The sequence below is a fragment of the Candoia aspera genome, chromosome 4, assembly GCF_035149785.1.
Source record: "Candoia aspera isolate rCanAsp1 chromosome 4, rCanAsp1.hap2, whole genome shotgun sequence".
NCBI lineage: Eukaryota > Metazoa > Chordata > Lepidosauria > Squamata > Boidae > Candoia > Candoia aspera.
The window spans coordinates 103,175,493-103,199,088 of record NC_086156.1 but is presented as its reverse complement, the minus strand read 5'-3'; the positions used below and the strand labels follow the sequence as shown (position 1 = coordinate 103,199,088).

At 50.5% G+C, this 23,596-nt stretch overlaps 2 protein-coding genes across 2 annotated transcripts; one reads left to right on the top strand and one right to left on the bottom strand.

Annotated features, from left to right (window-relative positions):
* Positions 1 to 558: 558 nt before the first annotated feature.
* ZNF668 (zinc finger protein 668) lies at positions 559 to 8,551 on the bottom strand. Its single transcript, XM_063301425.1, has 2 exons — positions 8,087 to 8,551; positions 559 to 2,635 (listed from the first exon to the last, which is right to left on the bottom strand). The coding sequence occupies exons 1-2, from the start codon at positions 8,132 to 8,134 to the stop codon at positions 845 to 847; spliced, it is 1,839 nt and encodes a 612-aa protein (XP_063157495.1). The 5' UTR covers positions 8,135 to 8,551; the 3' UTR covers positions 559 to 844.
* A 777-nt stretch (positions 8,552 to 9,328) lies between these two features.
* ZNF646 (zinc finger protein 646) lies at positions 9,329 to 20,024 on the top strand. The gene is made up of 2 exons (XM_063301404.1): positions 9,329 to 10,576; positions 14,353 to 20,024. Exon 2 carries the CDS (start codon positions 14,481 to 14,483, stop codon positions 19,371 to 19,373), a length of 4,893 nt encoding a protein of 1,630 aa, XP_063157474.1. The 5' UTR covers positions 9,329 to 10,576; positions 14,353 to 14,480; the 3' UTR covers positions 19,374 to 20,024.
* The last annotated feature ends 3,572 nt before the right edge of the window (positions 20,025 to 23,596 follow it).

Sequence of the window (23,596 nt, the reverse complement as noted above, 5' to 3'; positions counted from 1 at the left end):
TCAAAGAGCCTTTATTGCCAAGAGGCTTTTGATTGCAATGGTATAGAAATCTAATAAATACAGAAATAAAATAAAACCTAAAATGAAGTAAATAGCAGTAGGTGAGATAAGGAGAATAAAAGATAAGGATTCTGTTCCACAAGCCAAAAATTTGCACCTCAAACATGCAATCCAGGGCAATTTTCCCCTTTTTTAAAAAAAGCAAGCCATTTATTTTAATCTTTTCTTACAAGCAGGGAAACCCTCAGATAATTTGTAAAACTCTCCTGGAAGGAAAGATAGTTGTTCTTTGCTTCCGCCCTTGATTTTCTCAGTTTAATTCTTCTTGCCCTTAAAAGGACCTGGATGTTTTTCTTCTTCAAAATTTTTTTAAAAACCCAGCAGATCACAACAGTTGCAGAAACACCCTAGAGGTGAATGTGAATCACCCTGCCAACGGCAGAAGCACACCTCCACACACGCACACATGTGCAGTCTCACAAGATACAGGCCCCTTTTGCTGACCCAAGTTTCAAAAGCATGAGTTTGGATTCTGGCCACACTCACCCCAACCCCAGGCACATTTAATTCCCCACCGGGCAGGCAAGTGAATGTCTGGCGTGGGTGAAAATGGAGGGCAGGAGAAAGGGCAACCACACACACTGACTGATGAAGCACACCTGGCCCTGTTTGGAAAGAAGTGCCAGAGAGCCATGCTGGATGGGAGGCCCTGAAAGAGTGTGGTTCACACATTACATCAACAAGGCAAGACTGTGCATTCATCAAAGTATGCAAAGGGCTTTCAGGCAGCCAAGCCAGCTCCTTTTCGCCCAATCACAGGCAGGGCCAGGGAGGGAGGCGGAGCTTAAGAAGGTTCCGTGAGGGGGTCAGGCAGGCAGTCCGAGGGAGAATCCTTGTCAGTCTCCGTCCCGTCGTCATGGGGATGGAGATGAGCAGGAAGGAGGGACTCGTAGGTGGTGATGGTGGCGGTCATCACGGTTTCGTCAGAGCTCCTGTTCTCCAGGGCCACGTGGGTCTTGAGGTGCTTGCGCAGGTCTGAGGCACCCAAGAAGGCTTTAGAGCAGTGGGGACAGGCATGGGGGCGGACCCCCGAGTGGATCCGCTCGTGCTTACGCAGGCCAGCCCGGTCCGAGAAGCCTTTGCCGCATTCTGGGCACGGAAACGGGCGCAGGCCGGGGTGCAGCAGGCGTTCGTGGCGGCGCAGCTCTTGGGTGGAGGCAAAGGCCTCCCCGCACTCCCCACAGGCAGGCACCACGGTGGCGACCACGATGGCTGACGGGTCGCTAGGGGGCGGGTCATGATTGCCCAGGGGGACGGCCTTGTCATCGCTGTTCTCGTTGCCATGGGTGCGCTCGTGCTTCCGAAGGCTGGATGACACCACAAAGGCCTTGCCGCAGCGCCCGCACTTGAACGGCCGCTCGCCCGAGTGCACGCGGTAGTGTTTGGTGAGGCTGGCCCGTTCGGCAAAGCTCTTGCCGCACTCCCCGCACTGGTGAGGGCGCTGCCCCGAGTGCACCAGCAGGTGGCGCTTGAGGTCCCACGAAGCCACAAAGCTCTTGTCGCACTGGGAGCACTTGTGGGGCCTCTCACCCGTGTGGATGCGCTGATGCATGGCCAGGTCGGCTGGCTGGCGGAAGGCCTTCCCACACTTGTCACAGGCATAGGGCTTGAGGCCCTGGTGGGCTCGCTGATGCCGGCGGAAGCTAGAGGGGTCGCTGAACATGCGCCCGCACTGCGGGCAGAGAAAGGGCTTCTCCCCGGAGTGAGTCCGCTGGTGGCTCTGGAAGGAGGACAGCTGGGTGAAACCTTTGCCACAGAGGTTGCAGCGGTACGGCTTGTGGGCTGCGTGGATGCGCTGGTGGCAGGCCAGTGACGAGGAGCGGGAAAAGGCCTTTCCGCAGTCCTGGCACAAGAAGGGACGCTCGCCGGTGTGGGAGCGCTCGTGGTTCTTGAGATCCTTCAGCTCTGCGTATGTCTTGTGGCAAACCTCACACTGATAGGGGCGGAGGCCGGCGTGGGTACGGCGGTGCTTCCGGAACACCGAGGGATCCGCGAAGCGCTTGCCGCATTCGCCGCAGGAATACGGCTTCTCACCTGTGTGGGAGCGCTGGTGGATCTTCAGCTTGGAAAGAGTGCCGTACCCCTTGTGGCACTGCTGGCAGCGGAAGGGCAGGTCTCCAGTGTGCCGGGCCATGTGGACCCGCAGGCAAACCGGCTGCATGAAGGCCTTGCCGCATTCATGGCAAACGAAGGGCTTTTCACCGCTGTGGCTGCGCCCGTGGTTACGCAGCTCAGGGGCGGTTTTGTAAGCCTTGGCACAAAGCTGGCATTGGTACGGGCGCTCGGTCTGGTGGCTGAGCTGGTGTTTGCGGAGTTGGGCCCGGTCAGGAAACTCCTTCCTGCAATTAGGACAAGCGAGTTTGGCAGCTATGCTGTCCACAGTACCAGCCACATGGGACTTTAGATGACGCAACACCCGTGGCACGCTAGGAAAGGTCTTGCTGCAGGTCAGGCACCTGTAGCGCCGCCCGGACTGGATGTAGCCAGCCTCTCCGTCTTCATCCTCCTCCTCCAGCTTCACTTCCACACCCATTTCTCCTCCTTCTCCTTCAGCCATCTTTCCAGAGGGTGCTGCCTGAAACACACAGGGGCACTGCATTTACAGACTTGTCTCATTATGCGGCTTATAGACAGAGGCGAGAGATGGACGTGTGTGGGTGGCATGCAGCCTCCCAGTTAATTTGTGTGGCCTTTGCAGAGCCCTTGAAGGTTTGTCACTGAGCTCTGCTGCTTTCCTTCAGTGAGAAAACACCCAGATCATGCCTAAAAAGGGGGAAATTATAGTACAAAAACGGCAGCTACACTATCCAGTTGTCCACAGGACTATTTTCATCTCCCTCCAACTAGCCCCACCGCTATTACCACATGGCCCCTGGCCAGAAAAATACGGCCAAATCCTGCCCACCTTCTGGGCCAAGCACTGACCTCAGTTCAAACCCTCCTGAACTGCGAGGTTCACCTTGGACTACTCACAAGCTCTTCATCAAAGCTTCCTCTTTGGATTGCGAAAAGGGGGAAAAGTGAAAAAACCTCGTGCTTCCCTGCATTTCTTAGAGGACAGACGGGATCCAAACAGGCTTTTTTTTTTTTTAAAGGAGGCTTCTTCTAAAATTTGCAACCACTTACAAACAATGGTGAGATTTTGAGCAAGTGGCGAAGCGATCCAGTACGAATAAGCGGGGGAAACTCCTTTATGCCTGTGTGCAGTCAAGCTCAAGGCAAGAGCAGCACCAAACATCCAGAGTTATGATTACAGTATTTAGCACTACAGAACCCTGAGAAAGTCAGGCATGTTAAAAAAATGAGTTAGTTTTCTCTCAGCTGAATTCCAGTCCCCAGTTTCCTGCTTCAGGGTCAGAGTAAGAACACCAAAAACCGGAACAGGGGGTCAACTGTTCACAACTCAGAAACTTGTCAACAGATGCTCCTCTTTCTTATCTGGGTCTTATCTTCAGGCAGCAGCTGAATGGCAAAGTATTCCTGCCCATTTGGGCATTTCCTTTTCTCCAGTCTGAAAAGGCCTGTCCATTTATTGGAGCCAGCTTCTTCTCCCTCCCAAACCTCCAGTTCAAAACCAGCCAGCACACAATGGGGCTGAGCTGAAGAAATCTAGGTGCCAGACAGAGCCAAGCAATTCAACCTCCTCCAGGTGATGGGCCTTCCAACCCCAAAGACATTCCAGAAGGCAACAGAGAAATTCCCTTCTCTTTTAATCTCGCAGAGGCATCTGCTCTTTAAACCTGAATACACGAGCGAAGCAGAGCCATATGCTGTGGGTGTCTCTGTGTGGGAACAGAGAGCGGTAAAGGAGAGCCAGCAGTGCAGAGGAGTAGGGGAGGAAGTTGGCAGCTTGATCAAATCATTATTGGCAGAGCTGAGAAAATCCTTACTGAGCTTCACTGTTAGGTGGGGGTGAGGGAATTCCTTGTTCTAATGGGGCTAGCAACTTCCCAAGGACTGGGGACCCTAACTCACACCCTGAGCAACCTGGAGGATGACAGGTGGAAAGATGGTGATGTCACCGGAAGGCTGTAACCATTTTGGCCTATTTGGACGCCTGGAGGTTGTACGGGTAGGGATGGGCTGGTAATCTTTTAGGAAGCTAACTGCTCCCATTTCCACTCTTAAAAGGCCTTGGAATTTGGGGGCCAAATGACAGCATTTTGTCAGTGGAATATTGGGAGCTTGTGGGGCAGAGAAAGTATTTAGGGGTGGAAATTGGAACGACTGAGAGATCTGGTGTTCCTGTTTTTGCCTCCACTTTTGAGAACTACCATGCCACCAAAACTGGGGATGTTACTGGCCATATGTGTGGCATCAGGACTGTCCCCTCCTGAGTTAGGATCTATCTCTAGCCTACACCTTTCGGCGGGAAGCAACTTTGAAAGAGAAACAGAGTTAAGCCACAGGAACAGACAAAACCAAGAAGCGGATGGCTCATTCGTACAGCTCAACCTCCCCACAACCTGGTGGCTTTCACAGGCTGTGTGGAATGAGTATGCTGGGGGCCGTCATCCAACATATCTGCAAGGTGCAAGATTGGGAAAGCTGGCATCGCTTCTGAAGGGTCCAAGTGGGAGTGACAGCTGTTCCGTACAGTTTATATGCAGATTATTCAGGGAGTGCCTACAGCATCAGAACATTTATGAGATGCAAGACATGATGTGAAATTTAGTTTGCAAGGAGTGGGTAACTGACCAAAAATAAAGCAGAAGGAAAGGAGAACAGATCTACTTTGGATTCCAGAAATCAGATGTAAAAAAAAAAGGAGTGTGTAGTTTAAGAGGTCAGCATCCACAATTGGGGGGTGGGGGGAAGCAGGTGGAACAGGCTGTTTGTTCCTGTACTGTGCAAGAACAGATGGTGGGGAATTTGCCTGCTCTTTCCAAGATGGTTGGTTTGGGGATCTGGAGAGAAGGGGAGGGGGAGGATAGGAAGGCCATCAGGTGCAGACATAGCTAGAATGGGAGGGAGAAGATTTTAGAGGAAGATAAATTAAATCACAAGTCTCTCGCAAGTGGAGTTCCTGGAATTCACCAAGCAGAACTGCAATTATTCATAAGGTTCCTTTCATTTGGCTTTGAAGAACCGAAAACCTGGGGCTGTGGAGGAGCTCCCAAGAGGAAGATGGCAGCACGGCAGAACCGTTTCCTACCAGGAGGAAAGAGGAAGATGTGCTGCTGGATATTAGCAAGAGCCTGCAAAAGAAAGGGTGGCCCAGGGTTTAAACCGCCCGCCCCCACAGTGCGTGTCTGGGGATGGTACACATAGGAGCATGCATGGGTGCCTCTGAACACAGCTGGAGTGGTAGCAGACGGAGAAGAGAGAGAGCTGAGGGGAGTTCGGCAGTGATGCCACAACACTGGAAGGATGGGTCTTTCTTGTTTCTTTTAGAAAGGTGAAATAGGAGACAAACCTACAGGAGTTATTTTCACTTTTTATTCTAGAAGGAGAAATGAACAGCTCAACACTTACTTCAGTCTTCTGCTGCCAAATTTCATCTTCATGGATGGCCAGGGAGTGCTCTGGGGGGCTGAAAAAATAGGGCTGGGCAGGAGAGCTCGGGGGCCAAGGTCTGCCCAGCCCTGCTGTGGGGTCCTGGCCAATGAGCACAGTGGCACAATTCGAGCAGCTAAATTTACAGACATTCCCTGCAGGCCGGCTCAGGCCTCTCCCCACTCAGAAGAATTCAACTCAGCTTGCCCCAAAATCATGTCCCAACCCCAGAGCTGGAAGGGAAGGGAAGGGAAGGGAAGGGATGGGGAGGGATGGGGAGGGGAGGGAAGATATGGAACAACAGTGTGAGATGGAATATATAAGGCTGCACAATCAGATCTAGAATGACAACCACATCATTTGGAGGAAGGAACTGAGGGGAAGAAGAAGAGAAGGAGGGTGAAACTGTAGGAATCTATGATAATCACATCTGGGGGTCTTCAAGCTCAGGGCTTCTTGCATTAAGATGTTCTAGGCCAGCCTTTTCCACTGCCCCAGATGCATGGACTACAACTTCCATCATCCCACAGCTGCACGACATCACTGCTTCCCAGTCTACAACAGCCTTTAACAATCTGGTGCCCTTCAGTCAGGTTGGACTATGACTTCCATCATGCCCAGACTGCTCAGCCTTGTAAGGTCTAAATAGGTCCCCACTGTCTATTTAACAGGAACAATTCCTGTTTCACTTTTTTAACTTCTGAGCCCAATTCAGCACATCTGAGGGAGAAGCACTCAGGCTGATTTGGGGGGGAAACTGGAGATTTCCCTGAATGAAAATGTATGTATAATGAGTTCCATTTCATAACATTTTCTATGGCTACTCAACATTTTATATAATATTCTGTGAGATTATAGACAGGTTTTTTTTTTAAAAAAACTGTAGCATTATTCTTCAGCAGATGGAAAGCAGAGGGTGGATGAAATATCAATCCTAGAATAATGGGCAATTTAGAATCAAGGGCAGCCTTTTTTGAAAAAAAAAAAAAAACCCTTCTCTTGATCAGCAGAGGCCTGAAAAGCTTTTCTGTAATTTCCCTATTTCCTTTATTATTTTATTTTCCGTGTTTCCTTTATTTCTATACCATCCTTTCTCTCAGAGAAGCCCAGAGCACTTTATGAAGGAGTAATAAAAGCAAAATTAAATAAAACAAAACACTTGATATAAACCAACAATTCCTAAAGCAATCAATGCAAAAATTAAAACGAAGTTCACTTTTTGGACAAGAGCCACTAAAAAGGCAATCTGGTCCTGGAGCAGCCTTTTCTGATTGTCTAAGGCAGTGTTTCTCAACCTCAGCAACTTTAAGATGTGTGGACTTCAACGCCCAGAATTCCCTGGCCAGCATGACTGGGCGTTGAAGTCCACACATCTTAAAGTTGCTGAGGTTGAGAAACAAGGGTCTAAAGAGAAAGCATGGTGGACAGTCATACTTCCCTTGGGAGAGCATTCCATGCCAGGGGTGCCACCACCACAAAGGCCCTGCTCCTGGCCATGACTTGACAAACCAGGGTGGGGGAGGCACGAGCTGGGCATCCCCAGATGATCCTAGTGCAGGGATTGGATGGCACGGGGGACACAATCATGTAAGTGGGCTGGGTAGATCTGCTGTTAAAAACATCCCCAGAAGACGACGTTATGCGCTGTCTTTTACCGGGGGAGAGGAGAAACAAACATTGCTTCTTTTTCCTTAAACGGAAGGGACAAAGGAAAGGCGGATCGATGGCTTGCACCGTTTGTGTCAGCGTGTTTAGAACCGCCTTCCCCACCAGGGTTCTCCCGATGCGTCCGTGCGCTATAATTCCCAGCCCGCAGGGACAAAGTCTGGTAATTGCAAGACCCGAAATCCAACTGGGGAAGGCTGTTTCTTTACAGCCAACATAGTTTCCAAAAGGGTAACTAACTAACTAACTAACTAGCTAGCTAGCTAGCTAGCTAGCTCTGCCAGCCAGCCAGCCAAAGCCAAAGCCATAACGCGCTTTAAGGCCGACACGTGTCCTGATCTCGCCGGCTTTCGCGGCCAGGATCGAGCGGCCTCCAACGCTGATGCCCGCCAACCGCGCCCGCAACTGCGGCACCGGAGAGATGCTCGGGCGCCCCGGCCAGGGCGCAAAGGTTTCCGGCCGGCGGAGACCGTTCTGCAAAATGGCTGTCTCTAGGACCGAGGGACCCCGAAGGGAGACGGAAGGCCGGCAGCCCGCACCCTCTTGGCTTTCTGCCCCCGCCGCCGCCGCCTCCCAGCAGGCGGTGGGCAAAGGCGACGATGCCAGCAGCGGCGGCGGCAGCAGCAGCTCTTTGCACCCAAGCGGAGAGGCGTCTCTGGCGACGCCTGGCAAAATGGCTGTCTTTAGGACCAGGGGACAGCGACCTGCGAGGCGGGGAGAGGGTGCACCAGGGCTTCGCATCAGGACCAGCCTGTGGGTTCTCGGGGCGCTTGTCCTTCCAGCGGGAGAGAAGCAGAGCTGCAGCCCCTGCGGGGCAAAGGCGCGCCCGGGCGGCGTGTCCCCCTCGCCCCGGCCCCCGCCTTACCTGCTCTCTCCTTTGTCTATGGGCTTTCCCCTTTCGCTGCGGCTCCATGTGGCGGAGCGCTAGGACCGCGGAGGAAGCAGAGGAAATGGAGGCGCGGCCGGGGCGGGGGGGGGGTCCACCAGCAATTAGCTGGAACGGCAGGGATCCCCTCCTCCTCCTCCTCCTCTCACTCCGGCTGGAAAAGCAGCGGCTGCATTTGAGACGGAGGGAGGAGACCTCGATTCCCGTCTCGTTCGATTAGAAGGAGGGGGGGGCGAGGGGAGTACAGTAAGGGGAGGCGAAGGACTGGCAGGAAGTGTGGCATGTCCGGGAACAGATAGAGGGAAGCGGGCAGGCGTTGCACAAAGCGGAAGTGTGGCGAAGTCATTCCGGGGAACGATTTGGCGGGTGCACCAGCGGTGGGTGTGGCATTTCCAAAATGGATTGGTTTTGCTTCATGGCGGAATGAACTGCCTTGGCTCCAGCTCGCTCCTGATGACTCCATGGACGCGTCCCTATGGTTTTTCTGGGCTGCAACACGGAAGTGGCTCGCCCCTGTCTTCTTCCCAGGGTGTTTTTTTTTTCCCGACTTCCCAGTGGAGTCCATCGCTCCGGGATTTCCGTGTGGTCTCCCATCCAGATGCTAACTTGGCCTTGACCATCTGCTGTGACCAAAATGTGTGGTGTGGACAGAAACCCCAGAGACATGAGTGAGAATTACGGCCAGTTCCGACAGGGTAGAGCAGAATGCAAAAGCGGATCTCTTCTGCAATAAACCAGCTGCTTTCACAAGCTTCGCTTCGCTTCGCTTCGCTCGTGTTTGCTTTTGCTGTTGCTGTACCTTTCGCTGTAACAAGAAGGGGGCAGCTTCCCCCGATGACCCCCGGGGGGTTCCTGGGATACATTTCTGCTCGAGAGCTCCCGGGTAGCGAGCAGTTCTGTGGTCGAGGCTCTCCTTTCGCTAAGGAGAGCGAACGGGGATGTGGGTCGCGGAACTATAGACGCTGTCCAGTCCATCCCATGGTTTCTATTGCACGGTCCTATATCTTTGTGATACCCCACAAGAGGCGATTAAAAAAAAAAATCAGAAAAAGAGAAACACGATCAAGCGGAACTTCTGGAAAGGCGCTTCCATTGTCCAGTATTCTCTTTAGGCGCAGATTTTCAGCGCCGCTCTATCCTTTGGAATCTCTATGGCGAAACCGCTACACATCGTTGAGGGAATGGCAAAGCCGTTCCATCTTAGACCGGAAATGCAAGAGAAGGGCGGTCCACATAGAGATAGAAACTTTTAGAACCCACCATGCTCGTTTCGGCACTTCCGGTCAAACTGAACGGCTCTATCCGCTAACTACCCGCGCGACGGTTTTCCTCGTAGGCCTCCCGAGATGAGATGCTCACCGGAAGTACGCGTTTGAATTTTTTGTTTAATTTTACGACTTTGGGGCAGGAGGACGGCTTTGGAAAGGACGCTTTCACCTACCATAGAGAAAAAGCGGCACAGGAAGTCTAGTCCCGTTTCACCTGGCGGGGGAACGCTTTGAGGAGTGCACATTTCCTGTTTCCTAGCAACAAAAGGAAGTATTTGTTGTTGCCCTCTCCTCCGAGACTCCTGCCAGTGGACCCCGGGGTCTCGAGGCAGGAGGCGTTGCGGGGGCCCTCAGCCCGGCGTGCGGGACCCGGCAGGGAGCGGCGGGGCGTCCGAGGGGCCCGGAGGACTTGGGCTGCCCGGCTTGCCTCCCCCGTTTTGTTCCCCTCGGGCCGTTCCGTCCGTTGCTCGCTGAGCAGGAGGCGAAGGGCTCGGCGGGTCTCTTCCCGGGAAACGGAGGGGCGTCGTGGGGCCTCTTTTCTACCTCAGGGCGGGATCCCGCGCGGACTCTGAATCCCGCCCGTCCACCTCGACCCTCCCGGGAACGGGGGTCGTGGACGGGGCGCCTCGGTCGCGCTCCTGAATCCGAATCTCAGGGTTTTCGGCCCCGCTCGTAGCTGCTGGTCGCGGCCTCCTCCGACGCCCGAACGCCGCCTCTCCTGTGGATGCCTTAGAAACCCTGGAATTCCTGCGGGCTGCTGCTCCCCTACTTGAACTGGATGCTTCCCGGTGGGATGTCCTGAAATGCACTGGAGTCTGTCCTTGGAGGTCCAGCTCCCAGCCTCTCTCAGCACTCAGGGTCCTCATGTCTTCTCCAGCCTCTGGGGCTGAGGCTTCTTCCGTGATACCTCCTGCTCCGAAGATGGGGCTCTGAAGGCCTGCCTTGATCCTGAAGAATGTCGCCTTTGAATGCCTTTGCCCTTGGGAAATTCAGGGGGCCTACTTTGTAGCTTGAACTCTGCCCCAGACCAGAAAAGTCAACTTCCACAACTCATCCGCAGCTTGTTTGTGCGTGTTTTAATGTACGTTAATATGTCTGGGTCTTGGCCGTATTCCCTGCTTTTGGGAGAAGGAAATTTGTGTCAGTGGCTCCTGATAAATAATTTTTATGCTCATCTGGAAAATTCAGAATGATCTGAGAGGTAAGGCAATAACATTTGTGTGTGCGTGCAGTTGCATTCAGTGCATAATTTTTCCAGTCTGGTAGCATCCAAATGTTTTTAACTGCAATTCCCATTAGCTGCAATTTTGCATGGTCAGTTTCAGAGCTGATCGGCATTACAGGCCAAACCATCTGGAGGTTAAAGTTTGGGGAAAGCCTGGGTCCAGAGTAATTTAATAAAACTTTGTGCTCTGTATGTCTGTTTATATAAAACCCATGCTCTTTTTTGTTGAATGAGGAAAAAAACCTTTTCAGCTTGAAGTTTGTCACTGCTTCCTAGATGTCTCCTTGTGCATTCAGATTAGAATAAAATAGTTGGGCAGAAGAAGAGAGGCAAACAAGAAAGCTTCTGTTATTGAGCAGAACAAAAATAAAAGAATGACACGTGGTGAAATCAAACTCTAATAAAAAGATGGGTCTAAATAATCAAATTATGGACACTGAAATGCCTGGTTTATTAGACCCATCTTTTCTCCGAATTGGGGATAAATTCCAAGGACCTTATTCCTTAGAATGAGGCATGAAACTATTGTTTTGTTCTGCTTCAGAAAATCTAGACTTCTGACCTATCCTATAGTCTCAGAACTAAGTTAGTTCCCTGCCTCTTTCCAAACACAATTCTCAGTCTTTCTCTGAGAACAGGGGAATTATAGTCTATTGTGCTGGAAAGCAGCAAACTGGAGAAGGTTGTTCTACATCTCTGCAGCAAAAGCCTGTTCTTACACACCCAGCCACAAATTGGATATATAACTATTTTCCTTTGATTGTTGAAGATTCATCTTCGTAATCTGAGGTCACTTGATTTATTGTTTGTTAACTGTGCCTCCTGTTCTTAACTGGGTTTAGGTCCCAGAAGCTGAACCTTGCTGATTTAGATTTAGAAAAAAAACAGTATACAGTAGTTTCCTTGGTACATTTGTTCGCTGAACAGCTTTTATTTTAGACTAGCTAGCACATACATATGTGTGTTATAAAAATTCTCTTCCCATCTTGTCAAATTAATGCCTAAAGGAAGCTATCATCAATCATGCAACAAGTGCATAAGAATTGTTTAGGAAGATTAATCCATCGCCCCAATAATTGAGCATTTTGTTTCATACCAGACAAGCAGAGGATGCAGATCTTATTTATTCGTTTATTTGACAAGCAACTGGTTGAGGCCATACTGTTTGGTATGTGAAGAGCTCAATTTAGCCGTTTGTTGTAATGGCTACTGATAATTATATTGTCTGTGATTATATCAAATCTTCTTGTCCTCCCCCGAAATAACCAGAGCAATAGCCACTGCTATATTTTCTGGTAACAACTTTCATAATAAGATGGTGTGTTAAGAATGAATCATCAATATTCTAATACCTACATAACTAGTCAAATATTTCCAGGAAGTCTGCAACTAGGGTGCAGCAACATTTAGCCTTGTGTCCTGACATGACCCTTTTCTAAGAAGCTCGCATTCAGAGGCCATTGTTCCCACTTTTGTGACTGGGTCCTTTTCTGCTTTGCTACTGGCTGGTTCCTGGAGGAAGACCTTGCAAGAGAGCGAGATTGGAAAACTAGAGCATGTGCACAGAGCAGTCTTCTTCAAAGAGGCACCCTCCTGACATGAGGGGGAGAATAGTACCAGAATTCATGGTCAAGAGTCACATAGTCCCAACATATTAAGCCAGCATGTGGTTTGCAACTTTGTGCTTTAGTTTATCGTATGAACTGAACCACTATGGCTTGTAAACTGGATTGTGGCTTACTGTGCTGGGTGAAATCAGCCAGTGTTGGTTTATTCAGTAAATCCTGCTTGGCACGGCTAGCCAAAGAAAACAGGCACAGGGACAGCCGCCCCATCAATGCCAGGAGGCTGAGCTTTTCCCACTTGTGAGGACCCAAACGACTGCTGAGAGCTTGAAGTTAAAGGATGGGAAGACTGAAAGCACTGTTTTGGGCAAACAAATCTTTATTAAAAGACATGAACTTCCATGAGCTGCATATCACTTTGTCAGATGCATGGAATGGCTAGACTGAGATAGGATTTAAATTGGGATGAGGAAGGGAGGAGAAAACAGGTTGGTTTTGCAGATGCCTCTTACATGAGAGAGAAATTACAAGCACCTTATCAATGATTGTGATGAGTTAAAAACCCATTATGTATGTTGAGACCTTTTGAGATTGGCTGAAACATTTTGATTTATGTGAGTTCAGCATCCCCTCACTCAATAGTGCTATTAGACTCCTCCTGTTTTTCCAAAACAGTCACTTGGAGGTCTGCTGTAGAGTATCCAGGGAGATTAGGGTGCAGCTCACAAAAACTGATGCCTTTTAATATTAGCCCATCATGGACAAGTCCTCCAACCAGACCAAGCGATCATTGTGTTTCTCCTGTTATCTTACTGTTATTTCCCCCGCTTTGGGGGGTGGGGCATTTTGGTGCACACCTCATAAAAGGTTTGTCAGACTATAGATCTTGAGGTGGGCTGATGTGGTGCTTTAAGGCACCCAGCTAGAAACCAGGAGACGGTGCGTTCTAGTCCTGCCTTGGACATTAAGCCAACTGAGTGACTTCCTCTCAGCCCTAGGAAGAAGGCAGTGGGAAGCCACTTCTGAAAACATTGCCAAGAAAACTGCAGGGATGCCCAAGCAGTCGCCAGGAGTCAAGACTGACTCAAAGGCACAATTTTCCATTAATGAAGCAGGGGGGAAAAAAGAGCTATCTCTTACTGTTGGCTTTTCTTAATGGTGCCTTTTGGTGAGGCTGCCTTCTTGTTTCTAAAGGCTTCTTTGAGACTTCAAGAACAAGCAACGTGGGTTGCATTCTTGCATGCAGTTATGCTTCTGGGTGATACCAATGTGGTTTAGACCTTTCAGATTGTGAAAAGGAGAGGACTAAGGGAAAGGATTTTAAAAAGGTAATGAAGTTGCAAAACTGTATAAATTGCGGGGGGGATCAGAAAAATCTTACTGAGAAACTGCCTATGAAGGAGTCCATAGCTAAATAAAAAGCTGTCCAGAATTAACCTCTTCTGCATTTGGCAGAGCCCTCAGTTAAAGGGATGTAGCAGGTGGGCACTATGCTGGCCTGCAATAAATAGGGCAAGGTGGTGGGCAGTGGGAGAAACAGAAGCTAGAGATAAAAATGGGGGGAAATCTGAAATGAGCAGAACAAGAAAAGGGGTGAGGAAAGACTCCCACAATTACCCCACAAATCTGTAGAACAGTGTTTTTCAGCCTTGGCAACCTGAAGATGCATGAACTTCAACTCCCAGAATTCCCCAGCCAACATGCTTGCTCAGGAATTCTGGGAGTTGAAGTCCACGCATCTTCAAGTTGCCAGGGTTGAGAAACACTGCTCTAGAAAGTCTTAATCTCTATCAGCCAGTACAATTAGGAGTGAGACAAGCTTGGCTCTGGCCAAGCCCATCCCTTGCCGGTTCCCCCCAGAAATTCAGGCATCCATTTGGGGAAAAAAAGTCTCCCATATCTGTTAAATAGGATTCTAACCCAGATATCCAGGTTTCCTCACTTCTTCTCACTGCCATCCATGTGCTTTCCTGTTATCATACCGTGGCCTATTTTTTTAAAGTCATACTCCAAGTTTGGCATAATAGAAAGCTTGAACTCAAATTCTGTACAGAGAAAAGAAAAATCTCTCTATCCCAACTCTACACAAAGATGTATTTGACCATTTCTTCCATATTCAAGTTCCAATAATGCTTAGTCTGATTGTGGGGGTGCCTCCTCATTACTGTCCCTCCCTTCTCTCTGCAGGTCTTGGAATGGTTGGAGAGAAGAGGGGACCAGAGGCTGTGCGCTGGGACCAAGGGGTGCTCCCAAATGCCCGTGGCTCCCTCTTTAAAGAGAGCCAGAATAATCCAGGAGGATACTGGATGTGAGCAATGGCTGAGGGGGATGCCGCCCTGACCTGCGAGCCGCCCGTGGTGCAGGAGGAGCGGCCCTACAAATGCCAGCAGTGCCCGCGGAGCTACCGCCATGCTGGCAGCCTGGTGAATCACCGCCGGACCCATGAGGTGGGCCTTTTCTGCTGCCTGCTGTGCCACAAAGATTTCTCCAACCCTATGTCTCTGAAGAGCCACCTGCGCACTCATACGGACGAGAAGCGTCACAGGTGCCCAGACTGCGGGAGAAGCGTCCGAGCTTCCTCCCAGCTTCCTGGCCACCACTGCCTGGCTCGGGCCAACCAGGAGCAGGAGGAGGAGGAAGAAGGCAAGAGCAGTGGGAGTTGCAGCTTCCAAAGGAGCCGGGACCCATCTTCCTCTGGTGTGGACCCTGGTTCTGGGCTGGAAGGCAGTGGCGGGAGCCTGCTGACCAACCTGGAGAAGTACATTGCTGAGTCAGTGGTGCCCGCTGACTTTTCTCAGCAGGAGTTTCTGACCAAGGCGGAAGGGGAGAAGCAGGAGCTGCTCCCAGGGCCCGGGGAGGAGGGGGAAGAGCCTGGGCTCCTGGCAGCCACGGAGGATGAGCGCCGCTACAAGTGCAACCAGTGCGACAAGGCCTACAAGCATGCCGGCAGCCTGACCAACCACAAGCAGAGCCACGCACTGGGGACCTATCAGTGTGCCATGTGCCACAAGGAGTTCTCCAACCTCATGGCCCTCCGGAGCCACGCTCGCCTCCACTCCGAGTACCGGCCCTACAAGTGCCGGTTCTGCCACAAGGCCTTCCGGCTGCCTTCGGAGCTGCTGAGCCACCAGAAGGCCCACGGCCAGGAGGAGAGCAGATCCGCAGACCGGCCGGCCTGGGAGGATTCGGAGCACGACCTTTGGGAGGAGGACTCCATAGAAACCTTGGCAAAGCTGGATATCTATCAGCCGCCCCCGGTGGGCACAGGCTTTGGGGACAGGGCCCCCTGTAGCCTCAAAGACACCTCCAAGGCTGGTGGTGGAGAACGCTGCAACCCCGATGGGGAGCTGTGTGTCCGCTGCGGTGGGACCTTCACAGATGAGGAGGAGCTGAAGGAACACAGCTGCCTTTACCCAGAGGAGGCCGACGAAGAAGAGGCGGAAGGCAGCAGCCCTTTGCAAGCAGGGCCCAGCACCAATGGGGCTTGGGAAGCGCGTTTGAAGGGCGAGGACGGCTATCCTGTGTCTGAAGAGCGTCCCTTCCGCTGCGGGGACTGTGGCCGGACATACCGCCACGCAGGGAGCCTTATTAACCACAAGAAGAGCCACCAGATTGGGGTGTACAGTTGTACCGTCTGTTCAAAACAGTTGTACAATCTGGCCGCCTTGAAGAACCATTTGCGGGTCCACCTCAGGTCCAAGCTCAACTCCTCAGCCCCGGAAGAGGCCTCCCAGCACCCGTCTGGGATTTTGGACCCCCAGAAAGCACAGGATTGCCCCGACGACTGCCCGACGCAGCCCTTGGACCCCTGGAGGGGAGCCACCTGTCCAAAAGAAGAGGAGGAAAGGGCTGCTGGGGAAGAAGAGCGACCCTACCGTTGCGAAGATTGCGGACGGAGTTACCGGCACCGTGGCAGTCTTGTGAACCATCGCCACACTCATCAGACGGGAATCTTCCAGTGCTCCATCTGCCCCAAGCAATACTCCAATCTCATGGCACTCCGGAATCACGTCCGCGTACATTTGCGGGCCGCGCGCATGTGGGGCAGAGAACTAGGGGACGGCTTGACCTGCAGTAATTGTGGAGAGAGTTTTGAGGAAGAGGCTGAATTCCAACTTCATCAGCTGCGCCACCTGCCCTGCGCAGAGGACATAGAGGCGGTGGAGGCCCCGCGGCTTGGCGTCTTTCACTCTCAGGAAGCAGATCTCCTTCAGACCATCAAGCAGGATGTAGAAGCCCTGGAGAACGGAGCAGCTGTGGCTGAGGACATCCTTCCGGCCGCGGAGGCGTCTCATGTTTGTCACCAGTGTGGGTTGGCCTTTTCCACCCTGGCTGGGCTGCAGAATCATGCCGTGCAACACAGCAGTGGAGGGGAGCATTTGGAAGGGGGGGCCGAGGGAACCGACCCCCCTGTTTCTATCCAGCGCCTCTATGAGTGCGACCTGTGTGGCAAATCATACCGGCATTCGGGAAGCCTCATCAATCACAAGCAGACGCACCAGACTGGGGACTTCAGCTGTTCCCTTTGCAGCAAACACTTCCAAAATGTCGCCTCCCTTAAGAGCCACTTGCGTGGCCATCAGAGGCCCAGAAGAGGACCGTCTGAGGCACTGGTGACCCTGAACGAGGAGACGGAAACTGAAGCCAGCACTGCCGTGCCCGTGACGTTGTCTTTGGTGGAGGACCTGGGAGATAGAGGCAGCATTCTGGAAGAAGATGTGACAGTGAATGGCTGGCAGTCACAGGTGTCTTCACCGTTGCCTGGCGATCCTGAAGGGCTTCCCTACCTGTGCGAGCAGTGTGGGCTGGGCTTTGACCAGGCCAAGAACTTGATTGACCACAGGCAGATCCATCAAACTGGCATCTACCAGTGTTCCCTCTGCCCCAAAGAATATCCCACACTTCTGGCTCTAAAAAACCACTTCCACGCACATGCCAAGTCCACCGCATCCAACCAGGACAACTCTGTGGGTGAAGGCCTCACTGAGGAGCAGCCCTTTCTCTGTAGCCTCTGCGGCATGATCTTCCCCAGCGAGGAGAGCCTCCAGCATCACCACAGCCTTTTGCACGAGGAGGGCGAAACACCGAGCGACAGCCAGGATGTGCTGAAAAGGGAAACAGAGGAACAGCTGGATGGCGCAGGGGCTCAAGAAGAGGACCAGCTCCTCTCCCACATCTGTGGCTATTGTGGGCAGACGTTTGACGATATGGCCAGCTTGGAAGAGCACAGCAGCGGGCATCTGGAAGAGAAAGCTGCAGCCTTAGCTGATACATCTATCCAGCTCCGGCGAGCTCCACGCATAGAGGATGACCCGCCCCCTCCGCCCCCAACTCTGGTGGAAGCACTGGCTGCTGCTGAAGTGCCCCTGGACAGCCGGCCTTATGCCTGCGGTCAGTGTGGCAAGACCTACCGGCATGGGGGCAGCTTAGTCAATCACAAAAAGATCCACCTGATTGGAGATTACCAGTGCAGCATCTGCTGTCGGCAGTACCGTAATCTGTCTGCCTATCGGAATCACCTTCGAAACCATCCAAGATGCAAAACGAGCGGCGGCGTCCCGCAGCTCCGGCAACCAATCCCTGCTGCAGAAGGGGGGCTGCAGTGTGCTTATGAGAGGCTGAAGGACAAGCCTTGTGATGGTTCCCAAAATGGAGAGGCTCCTCCGAGCAATTCTTTCCTTGCCTCTCCTGTTGGAAAAGAAAGATTGGAACAAGGAGAAGAGTTGAACTCAAGCCTGTCTGAGAGCAGAGGGGCCCAGGAGCATGATGTTTCTGGAGGGAGGGATGAGAAAAAGGCCCCCCAGGCACTACAGGGAACAGAGGTGACTAAGAAGGAGGAAGAAGGAGCAGGAGAGGAGAAGGGTCCTCAGGCGGAAGAGGAAGGCTCTCCCTTGGAACGCCCCTTCCAGTGCAATGTTTGTGGGCGCAGCTACAAGCATGCAGGCAGTCTGATCAACCACAAACAGACACACAAGACTGGCCTCTTTCACTGCAGCATTTGCCAGAAGCAGTTCTACAACCTCATGGCCCTCAAAAACCACAACCGCACCCACTTTGAAACCAAACGCTATCGATGTTCTGAGTGCCCCAAGGCGTTTCGGCTCCAGAAGCAGTTGGCCAGCCACCAGCGTGTGCATCGGGACCGGAAACTGGAGCCTTCTTTCCACTCTGTCCCGAGGCCCTTTCGGGTCAAGCGAGCAGGCAAGGCGCCGTCTGTAACGCTCCTTCCAACCACCACTAAGCATCCTCCGGATCCTGAAGATCGTCCTTACAGGTGTGGGCAGTGTGGGCGCTCGTACCGCCACGCAGGCAGCTTGCTCAACCATCAGAAGAGCCACAAGGTTGGGCACTTCACCTGTGCCTTGTGCAGTAAGGCTTACCCCAACCTCATGTCCCTGAAGAACCACCAGCGTATCCACTACGAAGTGAAACGCCACCAGTGTCCTGATTGTGGCAAAGCCTTCAAGTGGCAACGGCAACTGCAGAGGCACCAGCGCCAACCTCATCCTTGCGGAAAGGTCATGCCAGGGCCAGAACCTGAGAGAATTAAAGCAGATTCTGCAAGAGAGCAGGGGAGCAACCAGGGAGAGGTGTCCGTTGGCACTTTGCAGGGTCAGCTGCGCCCCAAACGCTTTCTCAGCCGCACTTCCCAGAAGAACCACAGTCGCATGCGTGCAAAGAAACGTTTGGAGTGCTCAGATTGCGGCAAGGCTTACCGGGCCTCCAGGGATCTGATGCACCACCTAAGAAGGCATCAAGCTGAGGAAGCAGGGGACAGTACTAAGGGCTTAGTGGCAGCCAGCAAGCTGCTGGAGGACCAGCCTTACGAGTGTCATAGTTGTGAGCGGACGTACCGCCATCCTGGTAGTCTGCTTAATCACAAGAAGGCCCATGCGACTGGCCTCTACCACTGCCCCACGTGCCAGAAGGATTTCTACAATCTTCTGGCTCTCAAGAACCACCTTCACATCCACACGGACAAGAGACGCCACCGATGCCCCCACTGTGGCAAAGCCTTCCGGACGGCCAAGCGGTTGGCCACCCACACCAAGGTCCACAGTAGGTCTAAGGAAGAAGAGACCTTCTCTTGCACCATCTGCTCAAAGAGGTTCTTCCAGCAACTTACCTTCCAGCAGCATCAGTTGTTACATGCCAAGGATGATGGGCATCATGCCCTCGAGGGCAGTATCACAGGGGGAGGGAGCTGAGGGTTGTTAGCACATGTGTGCAGGTGCACCAAGGATTGTATGGCAGGGAGATCCAATTACAGGGAAATGATCAAGGTTGGGTGGGAAGCTGTCTGCATGGGAACAATTGTCCGTGCGTTGAAAAAAGGGAAAGATGATACTTGGTCACAGATGGGGGCATCGGGCTGCATCAATGGGAGAAAATACAAGGAAAATTGGATCCATGATTCCCCAGTGTTTTTAGAACATAGATCAGGAAAATTAAGCTGGGATGGGATGGAATAGAGCAGGCAGGGTGGGATGGTGGTGAATTTTCTCCTGTAATGGAATGTTACGTTGAGCACATAACACATCTCCATTGTGTCTCTTGGAAATATGTCCCTATGACAAGTCTTATCTTTTCCATCTGGGATCCTATTTGGGGACCTGAATTTTAGCACCCTTGGGAACTTCAGAAGATTGTGCTTAAACATTCTACTATTTGAGTTCTTGAGCTGTTTTCTATACTTTTAAATCCTTTTGGGAAGTCAGATGAGTAGCTAACTCCATGTTTAAGCTGCATATGGTATTTAAATTACTGTTGTTTTTTTAATGGCAAAAGTACTGTCTTATGGGGTAAACAAAAATACTGGGGGCGGGTCTCAGTTTTGTTACTGAACAGAGACTTAAAGAAGAAGACAATAATCCTTGGTGTGGAGTAATTTTTTAAAAAAATTTCTACCTCCTTCACTAAAAAATGTACACGTTTCCTTGGTATGAAAGGAAGCATTAAAAAAACTATAAAATACATCCGTTTTGATCTCTTTCAAAACGTATTCTGAAACAAAAGTTCAGTAAAAGGTACTTGGGATTATTTGGAATGATTTCTAAAGAAACTTGACTGAAAATTTTAGGTTTATGTGGGTAAGCAAGTTCTCCTTAGCAGATCTGGTGTGTGTGATCTATCAGAATATCCTTGTACAAAATACTCGGGGATTTTGTGAGTGAGTCATCAAGAAAAAAAATTCACCTTCCCAAACTGATTGGACATGTTCTAGGCCTGTCTCTCGGGAGGAGGAATCAATTTTCTTTGGCGCCCTTTCTCCACTTGGCATCCTCCGGTTGTGTGGGCCCAACCCCTCATCATCCCCACCACCATGTTGGCTGAGAACGATGGGAGTTGCTGTCTAACACATCCGGAAGAAGCAAGCTCTGGGGAAGCTTCTTGGCTAGAGCTACCCTCACCAACTTTTTGGCACAGAAACCAGGAGATCTCTCTGGTTAGTGGCAGTCAGCTGCCCACCTTTTTGGAAGAAGACATTGGGTGCACAGTTGAAGGGGAAGGGAGCCACGGTGATGCATACACGTCACTTTATGATCTAAACTCTCTTTTAGGGTGATTTTGAAGGCCAGACTAGACCTCACATTCTTCATTTCTCTTTAAGCCAAACTGGTTTAGGTTTGGAGAGGGGGGTGCAATTGGTCAGGGGCCCCTCCGCCTGCTGTTTGCAATGACCAAAAGCATCTGGTGCACCTCTTATTTAAAGAAAACTATGGAGTGCTAGACTTTCTGAGCTATGTTACATCAAGGTTGGGCCTGGTTCTGCCATTATTTTGAGACAGTGTGGAAGGCACTTAACAATTTCTCTTTTATTTCCCTTAAGTTGCTCTTTTGCCTTTAAGATGCAGGGTTTTTTTTTTTCTTCAATGTAAATAATATCACTAGCACAAGCCTAATAATTGGGATCCTAGCTGGTGTGGAAGGCTGATTAATCTTGTTCATAGTGGGATTTGCCCAGGGCTTGGCTCAAATGGTATTAGGCCTCCTTTCTTCACCTGATGCTAAGTTTGTGGGTGGTTTTTTTTTAAGAAGAACCCACCCCAAATGTTAAAGGCAAAGGCATATTTATTCTCCCATCCAGTCTGGCCCTGAGTTTCCCCTCAGGAAGAGTTACTATGCTTAAAGGGTCCTGGACAAGAAATTACAAACAATGCCCTTTATTTATTCCCATTTCAATTCTTCTCAACAAGCGAGACTAACAATGCTAAGGAGCAGCGAGGTGGCTCAGGAGAATAGGACTGGTGGTCCAACACTGGGACGGCAACAGAGCAGGGAAGGGAAGATTTCTTTGTTTCAGCTGTCATGAGAAAAAGATCAGTTAGACAACGATTGGAGTACTTTCAGGGGTTTCATAATTGGAGTACTTTCAGAATTTCATAATTCTATTTTGCCCAGAATACTTGGATCCCTTTAGGGCTCAGTGTTGATCTGGGTGTAGATCAGATTGCAGAGAAGGGATTCTACCTCCTGGGAAACTTTCCCTGCATCTCAAAAAACAGAGCATCAAGGAGGCCAAGTTAGATGCTTTCCTTGATGTGCTTGTTTTCCAAACACCCTGAGATTGTTTTAAAAGAGCAGCCACAATGGGGATGCATCCAGATGAAGCATCCCTAGATGCTTTCCTCCTTCCACAGGGCACAGCCAGAGGTTACTCTAAATCAGTTTTTCTCAACCTTGGTAACTTTAAGGTGTGTGGACTTCAACTCCCAGAATTCCTCAGCCAATTTTGCTGGCTGGGGAATTCTGGGAGTTGAAGTCCACACATCTTAAAGTCGCCAGGGTTGAGAAACACTGCTCTAAATACATCAAAGAGCTGTCACCCTCATAATCTCTAGAGTTTGTAAATGGTTTATAGTGATCAGCTTTTAGACTGTGGGGGTGGGGTGGGTGGGGTTAGGAAATCATTTAAAATAATATTTTAATCTTTTTGAAACAAGAGGACTAGAAACTTGACCATCACCAGGCTATCTTCTTCTGTTTGGGGTTGGCATGGGTAAATGTTTCGCTACTGCTCTGAGGCCAGCCCCCAATTTTGTTCTCATTCAGGTAGAATTTGGTTCAGTGAAAGAATAAATGTTTTTAAGTAAGTAAGAACTCTCATTTGTGATTAAAGTTTTATAGAATTTCTAACATAGGTGGGTAATATTTTTAATAGGGGGCGGGAGGGACACGTATTGGTTTATTTTGCCAGCTGAAATCTGTGGTTCTGCCTTCAGTGTTTATCCTTATGATGCCCAATACTCCAGAATGTTGACGATCAAGTCCTGTTTTATGCTGCTGTTTTGGATAACTGACATTTTAGCTCTGGTTCAGCAAAAAAACCTCACAAAAGGAAAATAAATTTTGCATTTCCTATGTTTTCAAATGCTTCCCCTCCTCCTTAAACACAGGTGAGGAAATATGATTCAACATGTTCTTCAGTGTAATTGGGTTTGAAAGTTTCTTGGGGGGGAAAGGTGGAGTAAGTGGAGAAGAATTGTTTCAAGCCTTTGAATTTTGCTTTCCTGACTTGCTCTCAAACCACTAGCTGCCACTGCTCTCGCAGAGATGGGGAGACAACTAATATTCTGCTCCCAGCCTTCCCAAGTTGATACCCTTTGGATGTGCTAGACTACAGTTCCCATCATCCCCAGCAAGCATGCTGTCTGGCGGTAGCTGATGCTCTGGTCCAGCCCCTTCAGCGGATACCAAGCAGAGAAAAGCTGTCCTCCCTGATTAGAGGAAGGCTTTGCCCAAGTATGTTAGCATGATGGAAATTTCTTTCCAAAGGTATTTGGTGCCCCCTGGTGCCCAGGCCTGAACTGTGAAACACCCCAATGGCAAATAAATTGTTCTTGATTTTTAAAATAAAATGCTTTCTCTGGTGTTTTGGATTTGGGGAGGGAGGCTGAGTTATTTTTATTTTTAAGCTAGCTGAGTTCTTTAGCGAAGCAGTAGACAAGCCTGTTAGTTGGAGCTGTATGAGGCACAAGCTCTGGTAAGATCAAGAAAAGTCTACCATTGGGTGAATCCAAGCCCTGCCTAAGCTGCTTATGGCCACATTCTGGCACTGGACTTTCATTTTGTCATCTGTGCCAGCTCAAGTCCACAGAGTCACATTCTGTGGGACTTCCCATTTTGGGGTTTCTTTTCCAACACCTGGGTATCCATCTGAGTAACGTGTTTACTAAGCCTTGTGAATTCAGTGGGATCCATTTCTAAGAGCATCCGTGCAGCTTTGGCACTCTGATAGCATTCTGTAACACTCTAATACCCTGAATATCAACAGTTTTGCATTTATTTATTAATATATCCCATTAGTGGATCCAGATGGCATGTATGCGTTCTGATAAAATGAAATTATTGCAACCCACTCAAAGAAATGCTCTAGTAATATAGCAAACCCAAAATAAATGTTTTGAGCCCTGGGCTATTTTGCAACAAG